This window comes from Anser cygnoides, chromosome 1 (genome assembly GCF_040182565.1).
Source record: "Anser cygnoides isolate HZ-2024a breed goose chromosome 1, Taihu_goose_T2T_genome, whole genome shotgun sequence".
Lineage (NCBI taxonomy): Eukaryota > Metazoa > Chordata > Aves > Anseriformes > Anatidae > Anser > Anser cygnoides.
In genome coordinates, this window is record NC_089873.1 from 101900093 (window position 1) to 101919053 (window position 18961).

Consider the following 18961-nt stretch of genomic DNA (forward strand, 5'->3'; position numbering starts at 1 on the left):
TTATCCCTTTCCTTAAGATTTCAAATATTCATGTTGATTTTAGGCTGCTACTGAGCACTGAGGCAGCATTTTCAAAAATATGTTATAAACTTGTTTTATGCCCAAGAGCTAATGCAGAGCCCATCCTTTAAAAAAATGAAACTAACACCAAAATTTATGACCAACTGTATCCCTTCACTTTTGTTGGAACTGAACTCTGTTTTGACTCATAACTGAGTCTTTCAGAAAATTAAACTGAATTTGAATCAAAATCTAAATTTTCAAATTTAATTTGAAATTGAAGTGTAATACCCAGTCCTTTAGAAAATCTGGCCCTCGCTTTTGAAGTATTTTTGTTTTAGAACAGATGGCATTCCTGCAGCTCTGACCCTCCAAGAGGGTTGTCTGCCTCTTTGAAACATTTCATCCTTTTAATTTCTTTTAATCAAGCTTATTCACTTCATAATATTTGATTTTAAAGAGCTGATACAGATGAAAATGAATGTTCAGAATTTTATTACATCTGCATGGATGCTGAACCTAACTACAATATAGTCATGGTTAGGGAGCAGCTCTTCAGCAGCAGCATATTAAATCAGTACATGAACTGGTCAATACCAAACTAATTTGCTCCTCTTCTTTGGGTTCCCACAAATAAATCACTTACGGTATGCAAAAACACACATATAGTAGACAAGTGTCTACACATGACTCACCACATGCCTGTGATAGCAACAAAGTCTTATTCTGTGATTGTGTTCTGCTCCTGCAAGCTCTCTCATTACCTTTAGCAATTCAAGATTACAGTCACCACCCTATCTGGCAGCTGTGAGTATAGTCCTACTACTATGTTCTCTTCCAGGCTGGGAATTTTAGTTCACAGGGGTTTCTCAGTAACTTGTGATCCAGTTACGTTGTTTACAGATTCAATTTACAACTGCTTTCTAAATGACCTAGCAAATATTGGAAGCAAAGCCACTTCAGATGATGGCATATGAGCACAAACCTGCTGCGATATGAGTCAAGAATGAAGCACTTCAGATCTCATTTCTAATGGGTTTACGTTGTTGACACAGACACTAAGTCCATATACTCCAAGCTGTGTATAAAGTAAACTTTATACTAGTTTACACAGGTTGCTATTGCTCTCAGGAAGAACCTGCACTATAATGAACAGCACTGTGCTGAGCTGTCTCCAGATTTTAGGGTCTGTCCTTCAAAAAAACAGTAATACGCACTGCTGAGGTTTTCTGACAGAAGAAATGAATCAAAGGTATTCTAGCTGTGCTACCCTCAATATGGAATGATGTATGGATGCACCACATATGGAAGCCTAACAACAGTTTTACTTAAACACAAACTTAAACCTAAAAATCACTCATCTCTGACTTTTGCTGGTCCACAGACAAACATGACATTTTCAGCAACACCATATTTTGCTCCTATTTGAGAGGCTTTTTATTTTTAAAGTCCTGCCACCACAAACAGCACATGAGGATTTGACACTATTTGTGCAAACTAAGGCATGAACCAAACACATTTTATACTTAAATAATTTGATGGTTTGCCTGTGTAAACTGCAACTCTGCATGCGAACTGCGGTATTCTTTTCCCACGTCCTCAGCCTTACTCTGGCCTTTTTGGAGAAGTTCTGACAATTCTCAGCTTGCATCTTTACCCAGTTTGTAAAAATGCATTTCATTCTAGAGTTTCTAGAACTGATAGGCAATGTAGCATTCGCTACACTTGCTTATGGCATATTTCATCAAGGATAGGAAACCCTAAAAAAGAAAAATACGGCACAGATCCTGTTGCTACCATATATAGCCGTATTCAGGTTTCCAGATGTTCTTGTGAGAATTTAAGGTATATCAGAAAAGAAGTGATAAGTTTCTTAACCTGTCAACAGGAGAGAACTCCTATGATGTCTTCACTGTCAGATATGGAAGATTGTATCTGGTGTACTGCCTTTCATAGCTTTTCAACAGGTTGCGTTTTCTGAGGCATCTGATAGCCTTTCATACCCTTCAGAAGGGTCGACAGTCAGGATTTAGCTTCAGTTGTGCAGTTCTCCTTCTGATTCCCAGGAAGATGTAGTTCCCCTTCTCCCTGACTGGGGAAGCTATCCTCTGAAGTACAGCAAAGCTGTATACAAACTAGGAAATTAACAAACAAAAACTATACTTAGTGACAATCATGACTGCATCAGGATATACACATCCATCCCAAACCTTAAAAGCACAGAAATAAAGAGGGGAAAGACTGCTGTATTCCATCACTTTTCTGTTGCCTAAACACTGTTGATAACACACTCAGAAAGGCTTTCACTTCCACGTTTGGTGAGGGAAAAACAAAAAAACACTCCCGTGTTTTAAACATTAGATACAAACAAAGTTCAGCACACATTTCATGCATGTTAACTTACATTGCTTTAACACTAGGAAGAGTTTACTTGATTGTGTTTGAGTGCAAATCTAATAGTGATAGGCTGCTGTCTTATCTTTTAGAAATGGCAGTGAAAGCCTTGGAGTGTGCTAACAACATTATAGGCAGTATGAAAGTGGAAATGAATATAGAAGTCCTTCCCTCTAACTTTGTATTTCTATACTTCTGAGTGGGTGGATGGAGGAAGTGTAACCCAATGCAATCTTAAACAACACTAAATATAGCTCTGTCTGTTAATATTGGTTAGGTAAATATGCATTAGATTTACTGAAATATTTCATTTTCTTCTTGGTGTGCTGAAGTGATGCTTAGATTATGGTTTGAGCACTACCCAGAATTTCCACAGTATTCAAACATCCTGATGGCTCTGGAGCAACAACCCACCCATTAGATCAGCTTGTAACTTGTAATAATGTACTTACTATGCAAAGCAGATATTTAACTTTCAGGAAATACATTACCATGGAGTGATTTTTTTTTTTACTTGATTTCTGGCTAAAGATTGCGAGCAGTCAAAATCCAGTTAATACAGCACAGACTGGAACAGATCTGGTTACAGTCTGTAATCTGCAGTAGGAACTACTGAGCAATTTGGAAGGACTGGGGAGGAAGGAAAATAAATGACTTAGTTCAGAGCTGCATCTAGTATTTAGAATTCCTTCTGTAATGAAGGGCAATTCTCAAGAAGTGATATTTTAATTCATAGCAATGTGTGACATTACCTTTGAAGTTCATTTCTACAAAGTAAAAAAATGCAACATGGATGAAATAGGTCCATCCATGCACTTAGTAAATTGGATATTCTTCAGAGATGGGAATTATCCCTTGTCCTCTCAGCTAGTGAAAACAGCTTCTACTCTCTGTGCTACATTTTAGCATAGGACCATGTTCAAGAAGCACTTTACCAAAAGCATATTCCAACTTCAGAAACTATTTTGAAGCATTTTTCAACTCAAGCATTTACAATGATTGGCATGGAGTAGGAGTTATCCGAAAGAATAGCTCAAAGAAGGAAGTTTGTGAGAAAAGCAGACATATCAGCTCCAGAATTGAAAGGTGGTTTTATTACACCTTGTACCTCACATGACAAAATCTATAGTCAGACTAGACTTTAAAGAATTAGAGCTTTTCTGGAACCGTTTTACACATCTGTGATGAGACTTTCAGCATTCAATAATCACTGCAATTACACTTGTAATTGCTAATATTTACTTCTGAGAAACAGTGGCTTCAAGATCTCCAATCAAACATGTTGCAAACATTTTCAAGCATACTTTACTTCACAACTTTCCTCTAACAGGCCTCTTTCTTTAGTTCCAAAAACCTAAGCCTCATGATGAATGTGATTTGCAAAATGTCCCAATTATCAGGATAGTTAACTCCTGCTCCAGATAAGAAGCACTTTTTTTTTTTCTCCAAATCTCAGCTTTACAGCTGACAATATAGATTGTATTAGTAATGCACTTGGGAGAGTCAGTATTTCACTACATTGCACGTGCGTGCTTAGAGTTCAAAAGTACCTCAATTGCTCTGAATTAGGCCTAGGGGATTCTCGAATGAGGAACTACAACTTTCACTTTTGAAAATTTTCTTTTTCTTTTTTTTTTTTTTTTTTTGAATTGAATGCAAACATTCATTGAAAAACAAGCTTCCAACTTTGCTTGTGATGTAGCCTAAGGCGGGCTATACTTAAAGCTGAATTTCTTTAAATCTAAACGCATTTTGATGATGTGGCTGACTCTACATTTTCTTCCTAACACAAGAATACCAAGAAAGAGCTTCTTCCCAGACAACAATAACTATTTTTCTCTGCAAAGCAAAAGGGTTCTTCTGTACTTCTAAACGATCACCAGCTAAAAATGAAGGTGCAATATTAATGGCTAATAGCATTAATTTCCCCATCTTTTCCTTCCCCACCTCCCTTTCCCAAAGGCATAAAGCAATTCTATTCTGTTCTCAGTAGAAAGAGATCTCATCTAAACTGGTGATGAGGCATTCTGAAACCTTTAAAAACTACTGAACACACATACACAGATGTACCTAACAATTTTGTTTATCTAGACTACCTAACAAATTTGTTTAGCTAGACTAGGCAAATTTTGTTAACTTTAACAAAAGAGATATTATCACTTTTTTTCAAATAAAGTTGAGACAACAGCTGAAGAGTCAGAGGTTTGTGAAGGGTATAGTTAAGATTCCACCTACACCTTTACTTTTAGATGTCTGAGCAGTGCATATCAGGTGTAGGAAAAGTGTCTGTCCTTGTTAGAACAGTAACTCCTTCACTTGAACAGGATGATGTGATAAATTGAATACTTATGTAGAAGGCAGAAAAGCCAAGTGGATTATTGAAATAGTTTCTAGATGTACTAGAACAAATTACCTCTAGAACTCTTCACAATTATATCTTCAGTAGATTACGAATATGAAAACAGAGATCCTGAGGTTCTGAAAAAATGCTCTAATTATGAACTTTACTTTCTATTGCCACTTTAGATACTTGTTTCTTTATGGAATGACTTTATGAATATTTCTAATTTTCTCAAGATCTTCTTTTTCATAGTTTGCACCACTTCTACATGATTCTATATCTTAAAGCTCCTCTGACAGAATTGGGGAAAACAAAATTAAATAAATGTGCTGGGCTGGACTGTTCCACAGAACTCTTAGGCTCCCCAGAGCCTCTTAAGCTTCCTGGGAAAAGCAAGAATAGCCTACTAAAGAAGGAGGAGCAATATTTTCTAAGGTAGTAACAGCATGGATAAGGCAGCCAAAAGATCCTTCACTGCAAGAAAAGCAAAGGCAAAAACATTTTTACCTTATTACAAGTGGTAGTAACTACCTTCTTGGCACTGCTAATTGTACAGCAATTAGAACTGCTGATACAAGAAAAGAAGTGATGCAGTTGCTGATTTTATACAGTGCTTTTTCTTAAATATTCACCTAGTCCACAGATCTAATACACAAGCAACAGCAGAACTAGAATCGAAATTCTTGAAGCTCTACCAACATTAGATCAAGTGACCAAATCCTTTTGAATCTGACAAAAAACATGATCTTCAGAGGAAAGAGTAAAATCTTGACTGAGAAATGTAAATACAGCTGTAAGAGGTTTGTTTGCTCTCAGTTCCACCTTAGTCACATCCTTACTGTACATCTTTTTCACCTGATGTTTTTCAGCTCATAAGTTTTATTTTCTTGCCTACTTATTTTTTTAAGATGAGTACCTCTTAAGTTAGATAAACATTCACACTTAATTCCAGGAAGCTTAGCAGAGACTTATCTTCCTGAAAAGTCTCATCTTCATTTCCTATTTTTTCTGAAAGGTAGATGAAGACCTCTTCAAGATATTAAGACTTTATGTTGCCCCTTAAGCAGATGAACATTGTTCATAAGGTAGAAGGCATAACTAAACTGCTGCAAAAAACACCTGCAAAGCATGTATCAGGGCATCATCAGGGAAAACAACGCAGCTTTTTTCACAATCTCCTGCAAGATTTCTGCAAAAAGAATTCCATCCCTTTGGTGAAGAAGCTTAACCACTTCATGCTAATTCTGCTGATATAGAATGAATAATCCAGAGCCATCAGATATAAGAACAGCAAGTTAGACTGCCTTCTAAAGAAAAGGACATGACAAAAATATCTATCAGTCACTTCTGCCAACGTAATATGGACTTGGATTGCTTTCTGCCTAGTTACTAAACAGTGACAAAAATATTTCTAAAGCCTAATATTTCTGCTATTCTTTTCTATTTCTCAAAGACCAGATGCCTTCAATTGGACTTCAACACATCCTCTGCAATCCCTGAGAATACTCTCTACATCCTGTGAGGGAGAAGAGCACTGAGAAATGTAACTTCAGAAAAATTAAGTTTGAATAATGTAAGGAACCTTCATTCAACCAACTTGATGGGAACCTAGTACATTTGTCAGATGCAGCCTGGTTTCACTACAATATTGTTTTTCCATCAGTTCAAAGAATTGTAGAATCATTCAGGTTGGAAAAGACCTCTAAGATCATCTAGTCCAACCCTTAACCTAGTACTGACAAGTCCACCACAAAACCATGCTATTAAGTTCTACATCTACACACTTACTGAAGACCTCCACGGATGGTGACTCAACTACTTCCCTGAGCAATTCTGGGAAAAAATAAGGAAAGACATTCTCCTTGAAAGCCAAGCAAAAAGTTTCTTAGTATGGCTGTTATTAAAACTTCACATTCAGGGAAAACAAAAACGTATTTAGCAGTTTCTTCATCTCCTAGTCTAAGAAAAAAAGAAAAACTCTCTGTAGAGATGGTCAATCTCTCATTTGTACCACTGGGAGACGAGTCCCGGGACTTCCTCCTGATGGCTGAACCTAACTGCAGATTCTGAACAAATACGCGGTCTTTCGGAGGCCTAATTGTAAAGATTGACATAAGGGACTAAGACTTTTATTTGCTTGTGTGTGCTATCATGATTACAAAATTTGGTACAGCCAGGAAGGACAAACCACAGAGCAACATGTTAGATATCCTCTACTACTGTTCAGTCTAATAAAAAGTATTTTTTGATTTGGCTAAGCACAACTGCCAGTTTTAGGATTTATAAAAATATATAATTATGACTAAAGAAGGTATTTACAATGTAGTTGGTCCATATCTGGTGGCGAAATCAAGAAACATCTAAAGTTATTTGATTCTCAAAGTTTGTAGCTTCCTTGTTTCTTACTTGAGGATTGCTATATCATAATTGTCAAAGGCATGACGCAAATTATTTAAAGCAAGTTTTTCTTGAGCTTAGTCTGATTTTGTCATTCTCTAGCATTACTGTCTACCCCCTCCCCTTAATCTGTGGATGATTATGAAATTAAATAATTCTAAATTGCATCTGAGAGATGACTGAGGCATTGAAATATTCTAATTATCCACAAAATTTGTAATATACTTCTGCTTATAAGTAAATACATATCTATGTAATTGTGTACATACAACACAAAAAATAGTTTACCACCTGATATGTTCTTTCTAGCCTGCAAGACAAAAATTACCAATCATAGCTGAAAAGGTTACCTGGATCTGGGCTCTGTTTCCAGCTGTTATATTAGATATTGTCCAGCAGGCTTCCTTTTTGATAGATTCTTTAGGGCTGCTTAGCAAATGCAGTAAGCTCTGCAGGGCAGAACAGTTCAGAATTACCTGAATACAAAAGAAAAAAAAAATCACTTCTTAGAAGAAATTTAGAATAGAGAATTACATGAAATAAGGAATGCAGTATCTTCAAAAGCTAGAAAGTATATGCCGTCAAGATAATTCCCAAAAAGCTTTATTTTAAATAATAGAGCAAAAACTAAGATAAATGTTTGCATTTTATATGCAGGAAAGGTAATGAGAAAAACAACTGAGTAGTTCAAATAAGACAATACATCTTCATTATCACCTGAATACATCTTCATTATCACCTGAACATACCAAGATACTGAGACCATTACGATCAACAAAAATTAGACACCAATATTTTCCTATATTCTGGTCTTCTATGCTTCTGCACATCTGGAAGCTCCAGCTACTTCTGTTTTCTACATCAGCTGGCACAGCAGAGCAAGTAATTGCCAGTGTTGTGCCCAATGATGTGAATGGGCAACTCTTGATGCAAAAAAAAAAAAAAAGTAAAAAATTGGAACTTCACAGAAGAGAAGGTTGTTTTTTTTTAAAATGTTAATTAAATTGCCATATCCTAAAAGAGTCAAAAATCTGAAGAGCCTACCAAGAAACACAGTAATTTTGCCTTGTACAGCGAAAGCAGGCAGCTTACAAAGACCTTGTGATGCAAAATTTTTTTTGAGAAATTCTTCAGCCTGCTTGTGAAGGTGAAAAGGATGAGAGAGTCAAACTAAGTAATGGTGATAATTTCTAATCTTGAAATCTGTGGACTGAATTCCCTTGCTTATCACTCTCTCTCTATCCACCCCCTACCACCTCCTCTCAAACTCTTCACATATACCTAAAACTTTCCATGGCAAATTAAGAATTTTAAAAAATGAGAAAAAAAGAAAAAGGTTATGGTTTAGGATTTTCTTAAGATATACACTGGGACAAGAGGGGTTAATTTTTTCTCGCACATGCCATTTTTTTTTTTTTCTATCTCCAAACACTGGCAATTATTAATAGTTGGAAGTGAGATGTTAGGTAAAAGCAGGTTTGTTCTCTGAGGCTGTACACAAACCTTTTTTTGTCAACTGGTGTGTATGCTGCTCTCATATTCAGAAATGTATTGACTGTCAAAGCCGGGCTCTTCCTTCTCCCTCCAAGATCTGTTTACATGCAGAGATTTCACTGTGTGTTCTGGACCCCTCTTTAGCATACAACATTGTCTGCATGCAGGGTCATCAAGCTATCTTCCTTTAAATATTCTTTAGAATTTTAGGAACACTTAGGTATGCTCTTCTTAAAAAAACAGCATGCAAAGGAGTTGAAACATTTTCTTGAATTGAACTCTTAAGATTTCGGTTTATGAAACGCACTGTTTAATTATCTGCATTACACGTGATTTAGTGATCCCTTGAGGTTTTACTTAGAAAAACAACACTATGAAATCACAAAGCTCTGCTCATGAGCAATCTGCAAAACAGCCACTGAGAAAATACAAAAATGCCAATACAGTCCAGCTACTCAACAATCAAAGTAACAATAAAAAAACATGATGACCTGCTCCAGCACTACTGACAAGATATTCAAACATTATCTTGCTGCTGACTAACTCATCCTTGTCTCTGACCTCATTGTCAGAGAGCAAAAAAATTCAAAAGGATACACTTATACAAGCCAAGAAATAAGCATTGAACAAGCCTCAAGGTGAGGAAATTAGATTTTAACTTCAGCATAATTTACACGGAAGAAGCAATTCAATGCTTTGCATGGGGAATCACATGCTTTATGCATCTACACCTGACTGAAAGCATCTTTGTCTAAATTCTTCCAATCATCTCACGCGTTTAGCTGCTACCACTGGATGCTACCACTGCTATCTCCTGGATGTCCTTCTCACTTCCTCCACACTGCACTCCTCATTTGCAGCTACCACTGCTTCTTGATCCCACTTCTGCCATCAGCGTTAACAAAGTCAACAGCCCACCACAGCAAGCCTGTTTGAGCCTGTGACGTCAGTCATAGAATCACAGAATGGTTTGGGTTGGAAGGGACCTTAAAGATCATCTGATTCCAACCCTCCCTGCCATAGGCAGTGACATTTTCCACTAGAGGAGGTTGCTCAAAGCCCCGTCTAGCCTGGCCTTGAACACTTCCAGGGACGAGGCATCCACAGCTTCTCTGGACAACCTGTTCCAGTGCCTTACCACCCTCATAGTAAAGAATTTCTTCCTTGTATCTAATCTAAATCTCCCCTCTTTTAGCTTAAATCTGTTACTCCTTGTCCTATCACTACACTCCCTGAAATCCAGCTTGGTTGTGCATTTGTCTGACAGCTCTGCATCATATAGGCATGCTTTTTGCACTTCTTAGTTTGTGAACTAGAGATTTATACTAAAATTCAGCAAAGTGTCAAAAGCAGTAGCCTACTCTGTACTTTGCTTTTTTCTCACCAACTGAGCCTGACAAAAGGATGTCAGAATGCACAAAGAAGTGTGAAAACTTTAACAAAAGGTACAACGGCTGAAGCTCATAATGGGATCTTCTGCTCTGCATGTAAAAAAAAAAAAAAAAAAGGTTGCCACCAGCCAGTGGATCACAGGTAACATGTACGCAAGGCAAGGTGTCTCTGCTCCCACTGATCACAAAAACTGATAGGAGCCACCATCTCTTAAGAAGCCTACCAAACAGTAGGTTGAAAACCTAGTAGTACCTCTGAGGCATCAGCTTCCTGGCTCCCAGTTTAATCCCAACACAGTGGTGGGAGCCACTGCCTCCTACTTCTCCAAGAATGTACGCAGATTGTGTTACATACTATCCAAAATCTGATCACTCTTTTTTGGTATATTCATCATAGAATATGTTGACACTGTTACTGGTGTCAAACGCAACAGGCCCTGGATAGCCCCACCATGCTACATCATTCAGCATAAAATTCAGCACAAGAGGCAGACTAGCTTTAAACAAACCAGAAAGGAAAAGAAAAATGCACAGAGTATTGGACAGCTACATCAGAATCCCAGACACAATTATATAAGAATTAACAGCAGTTCAGGATTGAAGAGAGAACCTAAGAAAACCAATACATATTTTGAGGCAACTAGTGTCAATCTTTTCACTTTCAAACTTGAAAAGGAACGGCAAGAGATGCTTGTGAATAGGTTTTATCAGCTTAATCACTATTAACAAAAAGATGAAGAGGGGTACAACATGAGAGAAAGTAAATCCATACCTGGGTCTGGATATCATCTCCTGTGACTATGTTCCCAACAGCTCGTAAGGCAGGAGATACTACTTTGTAGTCGTTGTGCCTAGAATTACCAAAGAAAGACTGAAGTGTTAACCATCCTGAATTGTCATCATCTTTACCTCCTCAAGGAAGAAACATGAGCTAGGGGAAAACTTCCTTGCTAAGTCTGACTTAACTCATCACCTGAAACAACACACACTTTGATTTTAAACTAATGGTAACTCTTTCTAGGGTTAGATATCATTTAGCAGCATAAAAATTCAAATATGAGATTAAAAAAATGCAAATACCTCAGAATATATGCATCTTTGGGAAAAAAATCAGCTTTAACTATGGAACATGCCTAATGTAGCGTGCACAAAGGCAAATAATGAGACAGAGGAATAAAGTCCTCTGTAAACAGTCATTTAATCATATTCTACCACCATATGCATTCGCCCCTGCACTGCATCTTCCCATCATCATCGTTAAAATCAAAACTGGAAGGAAAAAGTAAAGATTTTTTTTTTCTGAAATGAAAACACTTCTTTATAAAAAACATACCTTACGTAACACATTCTATTCATTAATTCAATGACAGATTAGCTTTAATCTAACAAGCTTTAATTGCCTTTCTAATTTACATCATTGAAATCTATTGTTTCTTGGTTTTAGGTAAATGTTACAAAAAAGCATCTGTTAGATGTGGGAAAATGTCTCAAGAGCAAAACTAGGACAAAAGAAGTTTCATTGTTCCTGTTATTCATGAGTGGAGACAGGTAAAATTATAAAACTCAAATCTTGTTTTTTAGAAAATTATTAAATTTCAGGATATATCTAATTATGCTTCCTGTTGAAGCAACCTTGATTTTAGGGAAAGGAGTGAATAATGCATTCGCTTAGAATGAATTTCTTACATTAGCAGTTCCACAAGTCTTCTGCAGACTCCTGCATCAATCACAGCCTGGATTTTATCATTGGGGCCATCAGACAAATAGGACAAAGCCCAGCAGGCATCAGCTAATACATCTGTATCATTGACAAAGAGCAGCCAGGAAAGCACACTGAGACAAGGTGAAACCTGTAAAACATTAAGAATAGATACATACGTTACACAATTAAAAGGGCAAGAATATTTATTAATGTCAGTTAATTCTGTACATGGCAATAGAACTATGCACTGGCATCAAAAGAAGCATGGCCAGCAGGTCGAAGGAGGTGATTCTCCCCCTCTACTCTGCTCTCATGAGACCCCACCTGGAGTGCTGCATTCAGCATAAGAAGGACATGGAGGTATTAGAACAGGTCCAGAGGAGGACCACAAAGATGATCAAGGGGCTGGAGCACCTATCCTATAAAGACAGGCAGAAGGGGTTGGGGTTGTCCAGCCCAGAGAAGAAGCTCTGGGAAGAAATCATAGCAACTTTACAGTACCTAAAGTGGATCCTACAGGAAAGGTGGGGATGGACTCTTTATCAGGGTGTATAGTGATAAGACAAAGGGGAATGGTTTTAAACTAAAAAAGGGAAGATTTAGATAAGACAATAGGAAGAAGTTCTTTACTATGAGGCCAGAAAAACTGTGGATGCCCCATTCCTGGAAGTATTTAAGGCCAGGCTGGATGAGGCTTTGAGCAACCTGATCTAGTGGAAGGTGTCCCTGCCCATAGCAGGGAGGGTTGGAATCAGATGATCTTTAAGGTCCCTTCCAACACAAACGATTGATTCTATGATTCTACAATAGCAAGGTCGTGTACTATGAAAATTTCAGACCTCTGTAGCATTTCTGTGCAGGGCTGTAGCTACGTAAATAGGGAGGAGCAAGTCGGCAAAAAAGCACTATGACAATTCTTCAGCCTCTACAGTACAATATCTGGCAACTTTAACTCATAGTTGTCCACTAAGACATGTCATACTTCGCACTAAAGCAGCCATGATGCAGAGTTTTTTGTTCTACTGTGCAATGGGCATCTCTGATATAGGAACAACGACAAGTTAACTAGGAGGCAGCAATATCAAAACAGTGGTGTTGTGAATATCTGCCAAAAAGACTAAAACCAATAGTTTGTAAGAAGCCAATACATTGTATCAAAGAAATTCAGAAATGTTTCTGGTATAGTTTAAGCTTCACCACCTTTATTGATTATTTGGACACTGCCACCTCACGACATATTTCCTTTCAAATATTTCTTACCTTGGCAAAATCTGGAGGAGGATTTTTTCCTCTGCAGAGGTTGGATAGAGCCCATACAGCATTTCGGGTCATGGTGAGACGGTTCTGTTTTGAAAGCAACCTAAAACAAACAAAAGTTCCAAGCTTTACTTTTTCAAAGTCAAAACCAGGCAACCCAGGAGGGTCATTCACCTGATTCATCCACGTGAACTCAGGTTTACATTTTAACTGATGGAAGGGAAAAATGCACTAGAATGTTTTTCTATAAAAATACATCCTGAGGAAAATTATGCTTGATAGCTGTATACTAACCTATATGTCAGACAATGTGAATACTAGTATCCTAGCAAGAACAAATACTATTACACTAAAATCATGTTCATTTAACTTTCTAGATGTTGACATGGCAGATTAACAGTCAAGAGGCACAGGAATTGTGACAAAATTACTGTAAGTGGATGTATAGATAGTTTTGAAAAATACTCTCTTGTTGAACAGCCATTTATGTGTCAGTCTTAGTCCATCGGCTCTACTATAGACTTTTCTTTGTTAAGCTTACTAGGGTCTGAGAATAGAACTTAAGAGAATACTTACAATCACCTTTAAGGTTTCCCAGACGTTTACAGCAGTCACATATCTCACAGCAACCACAGTTCACAGACTTTCTGTGCACAGTGGTTCCAGTCCCAGCGTAACTCTTGCCCACTGGGTTCTTATAAGACCAAAAATTCTACAGGTCACCCCAAACCAGTAGCTTTCTGCAGTTTTTACAGGATGATATTCACACACCATCTGCAGGGTTCAGCTTCTGCTCCATGAGACACAGGAATGCCAACAGCATGTTGTACTGTAATACTGACATCTTTATGATATCTGCATACCAAAACTGCCCTCTTATGTTAGGACTACCACACTGACCAAAGCCGCTCCAGTCTCCGGTACACTGTGCATCCCTTCATCTGAGATCAATCCTGCACAACTATGCCTGTGCAGTTGGTTAATTAAGTCAAACAGTGTGAAGCCTCTAAATGAGGCATTTTCCTGACAGTGTAGAAATTACTAGTCATAGTGTTCTTTGGCCTAAGTTGAATGCATTAAGGCAAGGCCTAATTTTTCCACAACTGTAACAAGTCATTTTCTTTTTCTGACAGCTATCCCATACCATACCAATGCCTCCGTGACAACAGGGTAGAACCCCAGAGAAAATTCTGATTAGGTATCAGAACACTGTCCTTTCACCACGCCACAGTCAAATACTGCAACAGGTTGCTCTGGGTGGTTATAGAATCTATGTATGATTTTCCAAATTCGACTACTGTCATGGTTTTAGCTGGGATAGAATTAATTTTCTTCTTAGAGGCTTGTATGATGCTCTGGTTTAGATTTTTAAATGAAAATAGCAGTGATGACACACCAATGTTTTCAGCTGTTGCAGAGCAGTGCTTACACATTCAATGACTGCTCGTGCTGTCCTACCAGCAAGGAGGCTGGGGGAGCACAAGAAGCTGGGAGGAGACACAGCCAAACCCAAACTGACCAAGGACACATTTCATACCAGATAGCATCATGCTCAGCAATAAAAGCCAGGGTAAAAAAAAGAAAGGGGGGGGGGGAACGACATTTGGAATAACAGGTTTTGTCATTCCAAAAAATCGTTATTCATGATGAGCCCTCTTTTCCTGGAAGTGGCTGAACACCTGCCTGCTGATGGGTAGTGAATGAACTCCCTGTTTAGCCCTGATTGTGCATGGCTTTTACTTTACTTTATAAACTGTCCTTATCTCAACCCATGACTTCTCACACTTTTACCTTTTGAATTCTCTCCCCCATCCCAGCTGGGGATAGTGAGAGAGCAGCTGCGTGATTCTTAACTGCCTGCAGGTTTAAACCACAACTAGTTAAGTGGCCAAGCAACCAATTTTGATCCCATCTACTATGAGAAGTGGATGTGACTAGATGACCTCCAGAGGTCATTTTAAATTATTCTATAATTCTGTAATAGTCCCAGGCATCCACACACACTGTAGAATAAAATAGCTTCAGTTTAGCCACACCTAACACATTTCCTTTTAGGTACATTAAAAAAGAAGCCCCCATAAAGAAAATTGATTAGTCCATGACAATAAATAATTGTTTTTCAAGGCAAAGCAAACTTCAGTCTCATCAGGCACTTGAGCAAAATTCTGAAGAACATATTAAAACAGACTTACTGCAGTAAAGGGGGCAGGATATTACAGTCCAGTACATAGTCTCTGCACATAGTACTGTCTCCAGCAATGTTGCCAAGAGCCCATACTGCCTGCAATGAAGAACAGAATAGTAATTGTTTTTATTTTCACAATTCAACCTATTCAGTATATGTATTAGAGTGGGAGATACTCTATTCTCACTACTAGACCTTAGACACTTTACAGCAGAGGAATGCATTCTGGTTAAGAGTTACATATATATATATACACACCCAAGCTCAATATATGATTCAGGAATATTAACACAGATCTAAGAGGAGTACCAAAACAGTCAACATGTATGACTCCAAAGACTTTGCAGGTAGACATAACCTTATTCTATCCACAACATGAGAACGTATCTCCTCAGGCTCAGTAACACACTAATTCTACACACCCCCTGGTTCAGAGCTGGTTCAAAGCACAGGTCAAGCAAGTTTTGATCTACTCAGAGATGTGTACAACAGCTCATATTAGTATTTCCTAAGAAGCCATTAAAGCATGCTTTGTTTACACAGTCACATTAAGAACACTAATACCAAGAGAGATGAAAATGATGATTTAAATGCAAGATTGGGCATTGTTATATTTTCAGATGGGCATTGTTATATTTTAAGAGAACTACAGAAGACAGAACCAGTGCTGGCTATTAGACATATGCAGGACAAAATGCAAGGACAGCTATTTCCTCCCTTGGGCATCAGTATTACTCTAAGCCCTCATTTTGAGGAATAAGATCCAAAATAAGAGAAGACAGATTTCATGCTTCTTTAATTATCTTTTGTTATATGAAGAGAATGAATGATTTTATTAGATTTAATACATTTGGATCAAATGGTGTTTTTGGTATCACTGTCTACTACACAAGAACTATAACAAAAAAATAGGAAGCAGTCTGTACAAGTATAAAAGATTGTTTTATGAATTCCATGTGATTTACAGACATTTTGCCACACAAGAAAGCGTATGAAACATGTTTTCTTTTTTTAAGTAAACAGACGGCTAAGTGTCATATCAAATAGAGACATTTATCTGTTTATTAGGTAAGATCTACACAAAGTCCATACAACCACTGGAAATACTTCCATTTGAAGTTGCTGCATATTGAGGACAAAAGCAATCCTGTTTATCATGTACAACAGCAGCATGTCCTTGATAAATTTCTCTTCAGTTGACAGCTATTTATTTCAGTAAAAAGCAGTGTGTAAACATTTCTTTAACTAAACATACCTAAATTCCCCACAAATACATTTTTTCTGTCTCTACTTGAAATAAATTACTCCTCTAAACAAATAGACAGAATAAGCCCTATTTGTTATCTGAAAGAAATTCTCAGATAGTCTAAAATAAACTTACTCATTCTCAATATGTCAATTGGTTAATTGCATTAAATTTCTACAGTAACAAGTTTTTAAAAGATGGCAAAAAAGAGATGCTACTTTAAAATACAAGTGACTCCTCTTCCAGCCACTCTAAAGGTCAAAAAAAACACTAGCAAACCTCCGTAAAATTAATAAAGCTGAAGCAAAGTAATAAAATGTATATTAAAAAAAATCTGTATCTGCATTTTGTCAGCTGCTAGATGCAAAGTACAAAAACTACTCCTCTGTACCAACAACGCTATAGATAGATCGACTGATAGAAGTCCCCAAACTGCAAGTTGTTATAGACTAGGAGACTATTGTGGAGAAAGATTAGTTTGCTTTGTTCTCCTACTGTTTTTCAGGCTTCTACTGTCAGTCACCGTCAGAGAGTACCAGGCTATACCGTCCTTTGCTGTGAAATTGTACTGTTACTACTATTCTGGAATGTTCCTCTAAACCTAATCTTCATCAAGAAAGCTTATTTTTCATTCCAATTCTTATTATTTTACAACTGTTGTCACAACAGTTTGTCTGAAATTAGTTATGTCTGGCAGCCTTGTGGCTCAAGATGGGAGAAGGTAGCTACTAGAAAAAAAAATACCTTAAGAGACAGAACATATGCCAGCTCCACCAAAGTTTCATTTGTATTATAACTGTAAGAAGCCATGCTTGTTGCTCATTGCAATGCTTGTATTTCTGCAGTGATGAGAAACCCCAGGCATGAATCACTTTCAAATTTCAGCAGGTTCTATATAACCTTGTGAATCATGGTAAAAACGGGGGAGGGGGGGAAGGATTTTGCAATAATTTCATTTTATTGAACATGTGGGTAACTCTACAACAATGCAGCCTCCTTGTCTGGACACCCTTACACCCACTGAAAACTGTATTTCACTCATCTGTAGACTGCCATTATAGTAATATCTATTTTCAGGGTTGACAACAGTAATAGTCATTTAATCCAAGCATCTATTCTGACACTAAATGATAGACTGGTTCTGCAACAGCAAATCTCACATTAGAAACTCTGGCAAGTGAAGTCATAAAACTTCTCTACTGTTTGCCTGCTCTTGATTCTGTAGGACAAAGAAGTCTGACTGAGTAGTCTGATACCACAGGACTTGAAAAAAATCTCATGCTAACCACCAGTAGCTCTGGATCTTACAGTGATGCAAAGAAACTGAAATATCTTTAGCAAAACTACAGAGAGTACAGTCCAACAAGGAAAATATCTTTCCTTGAGGCACCATTCCAAGTCTTCAGGTAAATGAGGAACATAAATCAAGTTCACTTAAACTCTTCTTATCAGACACTGCTATAAACACAAAGCTTCATTGTGGTTTCCATGAAGATGTGAACAATGACAAGTGTCTTCAGCTTTTCTCTCTGAATAACGTTCAGTGATTTCCACTAATGCACACTCCTCAAGACGCAAATGGTTTGACTGCCATAACATTTTTGGCTTCATTCTAAACATCGCAAATATTTTTATCTTCTCTTCTAGATAGCTGTCAAAGTAAGAGGATATTTAATTCCAGTAAACTTCAGAGTTTATTACATTTATCAAAATGTCAGGCTTAATAAAATTAATTTCAGTACTTTCCACTAGCCACATCCAGACTCGAAGATTAAAAGAACCCATAATTTTAAGATTCACAGTCTTTTGAACCAGTATCAAGTTGTATACAAACTAAAAACGCAAATGCTACCTTGTCAACTGACAGTACAGATTTTTGTAGAGCTGTATAAATTTCAATTTATTGCTAATGATCAAGTGTGGTTTTTTGCACGTCTCCAGCATATTTTACTCATTATTCAACTCCAGAGGCTTTTCATACAATGCTGGACAACCTCAATAGTCAGCAACAGTAAAGTGCAAGCTTTCTAGAGAAACGTTAAGCTATATGGTGCATTCTGCGAATAAGCCACATGCTTTCCGACAACTCTCCACTTTTCACAGAATGACAGAACGGATGAGGTTCGAAGGAACCTCTGGAAATCATCGGGTCCAACCCCCCTGCCAACCAGGGTCACCTAGAGCACACTGCACAGGATGGCATCCAGGCAGGTTTTGAGTATCTCCAGAGAAGGAGACTCCACAACCACTCTGAGCAACCTGTTCCAGTGCTCTGTCACCCTCGCAGTAAAGAAGTGTTTTCTCATATTCAGCTGGAACTTCCTGCGTACCCACTGCCTCTTGTCCTATTGCTGGGCACCACTGAAAAGAGTCTGGCCCAATGCTCCTGACACCATCCCTTCAGATATTTGCACACACTGACGAGATCGCCTCTCAGCCTTCTTTTCTCCAAGCTAAACAGGTCCAGCTCTCTCAGCCTCTCCTCACATGACAGACACTCCAGTCCCCTCATCATCTTAGCAGCCTTCTGCTGGACTTGTTTCAGTAGCTCCAT

The 18961-nt window shown here is 37.8% G+C and overlaps 1 protein-coding gene across 2 annotated transcripts in view; it reads right to left on the bottom strand.

Annotated features, from left to right (window-relative positions):
- KPNA1 (karyopherin subunit alpha 1) overlaps nt 1-18961 on the bottom strand; it is a 53528-nt gene that overhangs the window by 10705 nt on the left and 23862 nt on the right. For both annotated transcript variants that reach the window (XM_048055156.2, XM_067004330.1), the window contains exons 7-11: nt 15169-15257; nt 12980-13079; nt 11704-11867; nt 10790-10868; nt 7483-7608 (exon numbers count right to left, since the gene is read on the bottom strand). In XM_048055156.2, the coding sequence (XP_047911113.2) occupies nt 7483-7608; nt 10790-10868; nt 11704-11867; nt 12980-13079; nt 15169-15257 (558 nt within the window). The remainder of the gene's footprint in view (nt 1-7482; nt 7609-10789; nt 10869-11703; nt 11868-12979; nt 13080-15168; nt 15258-18961) is intronic.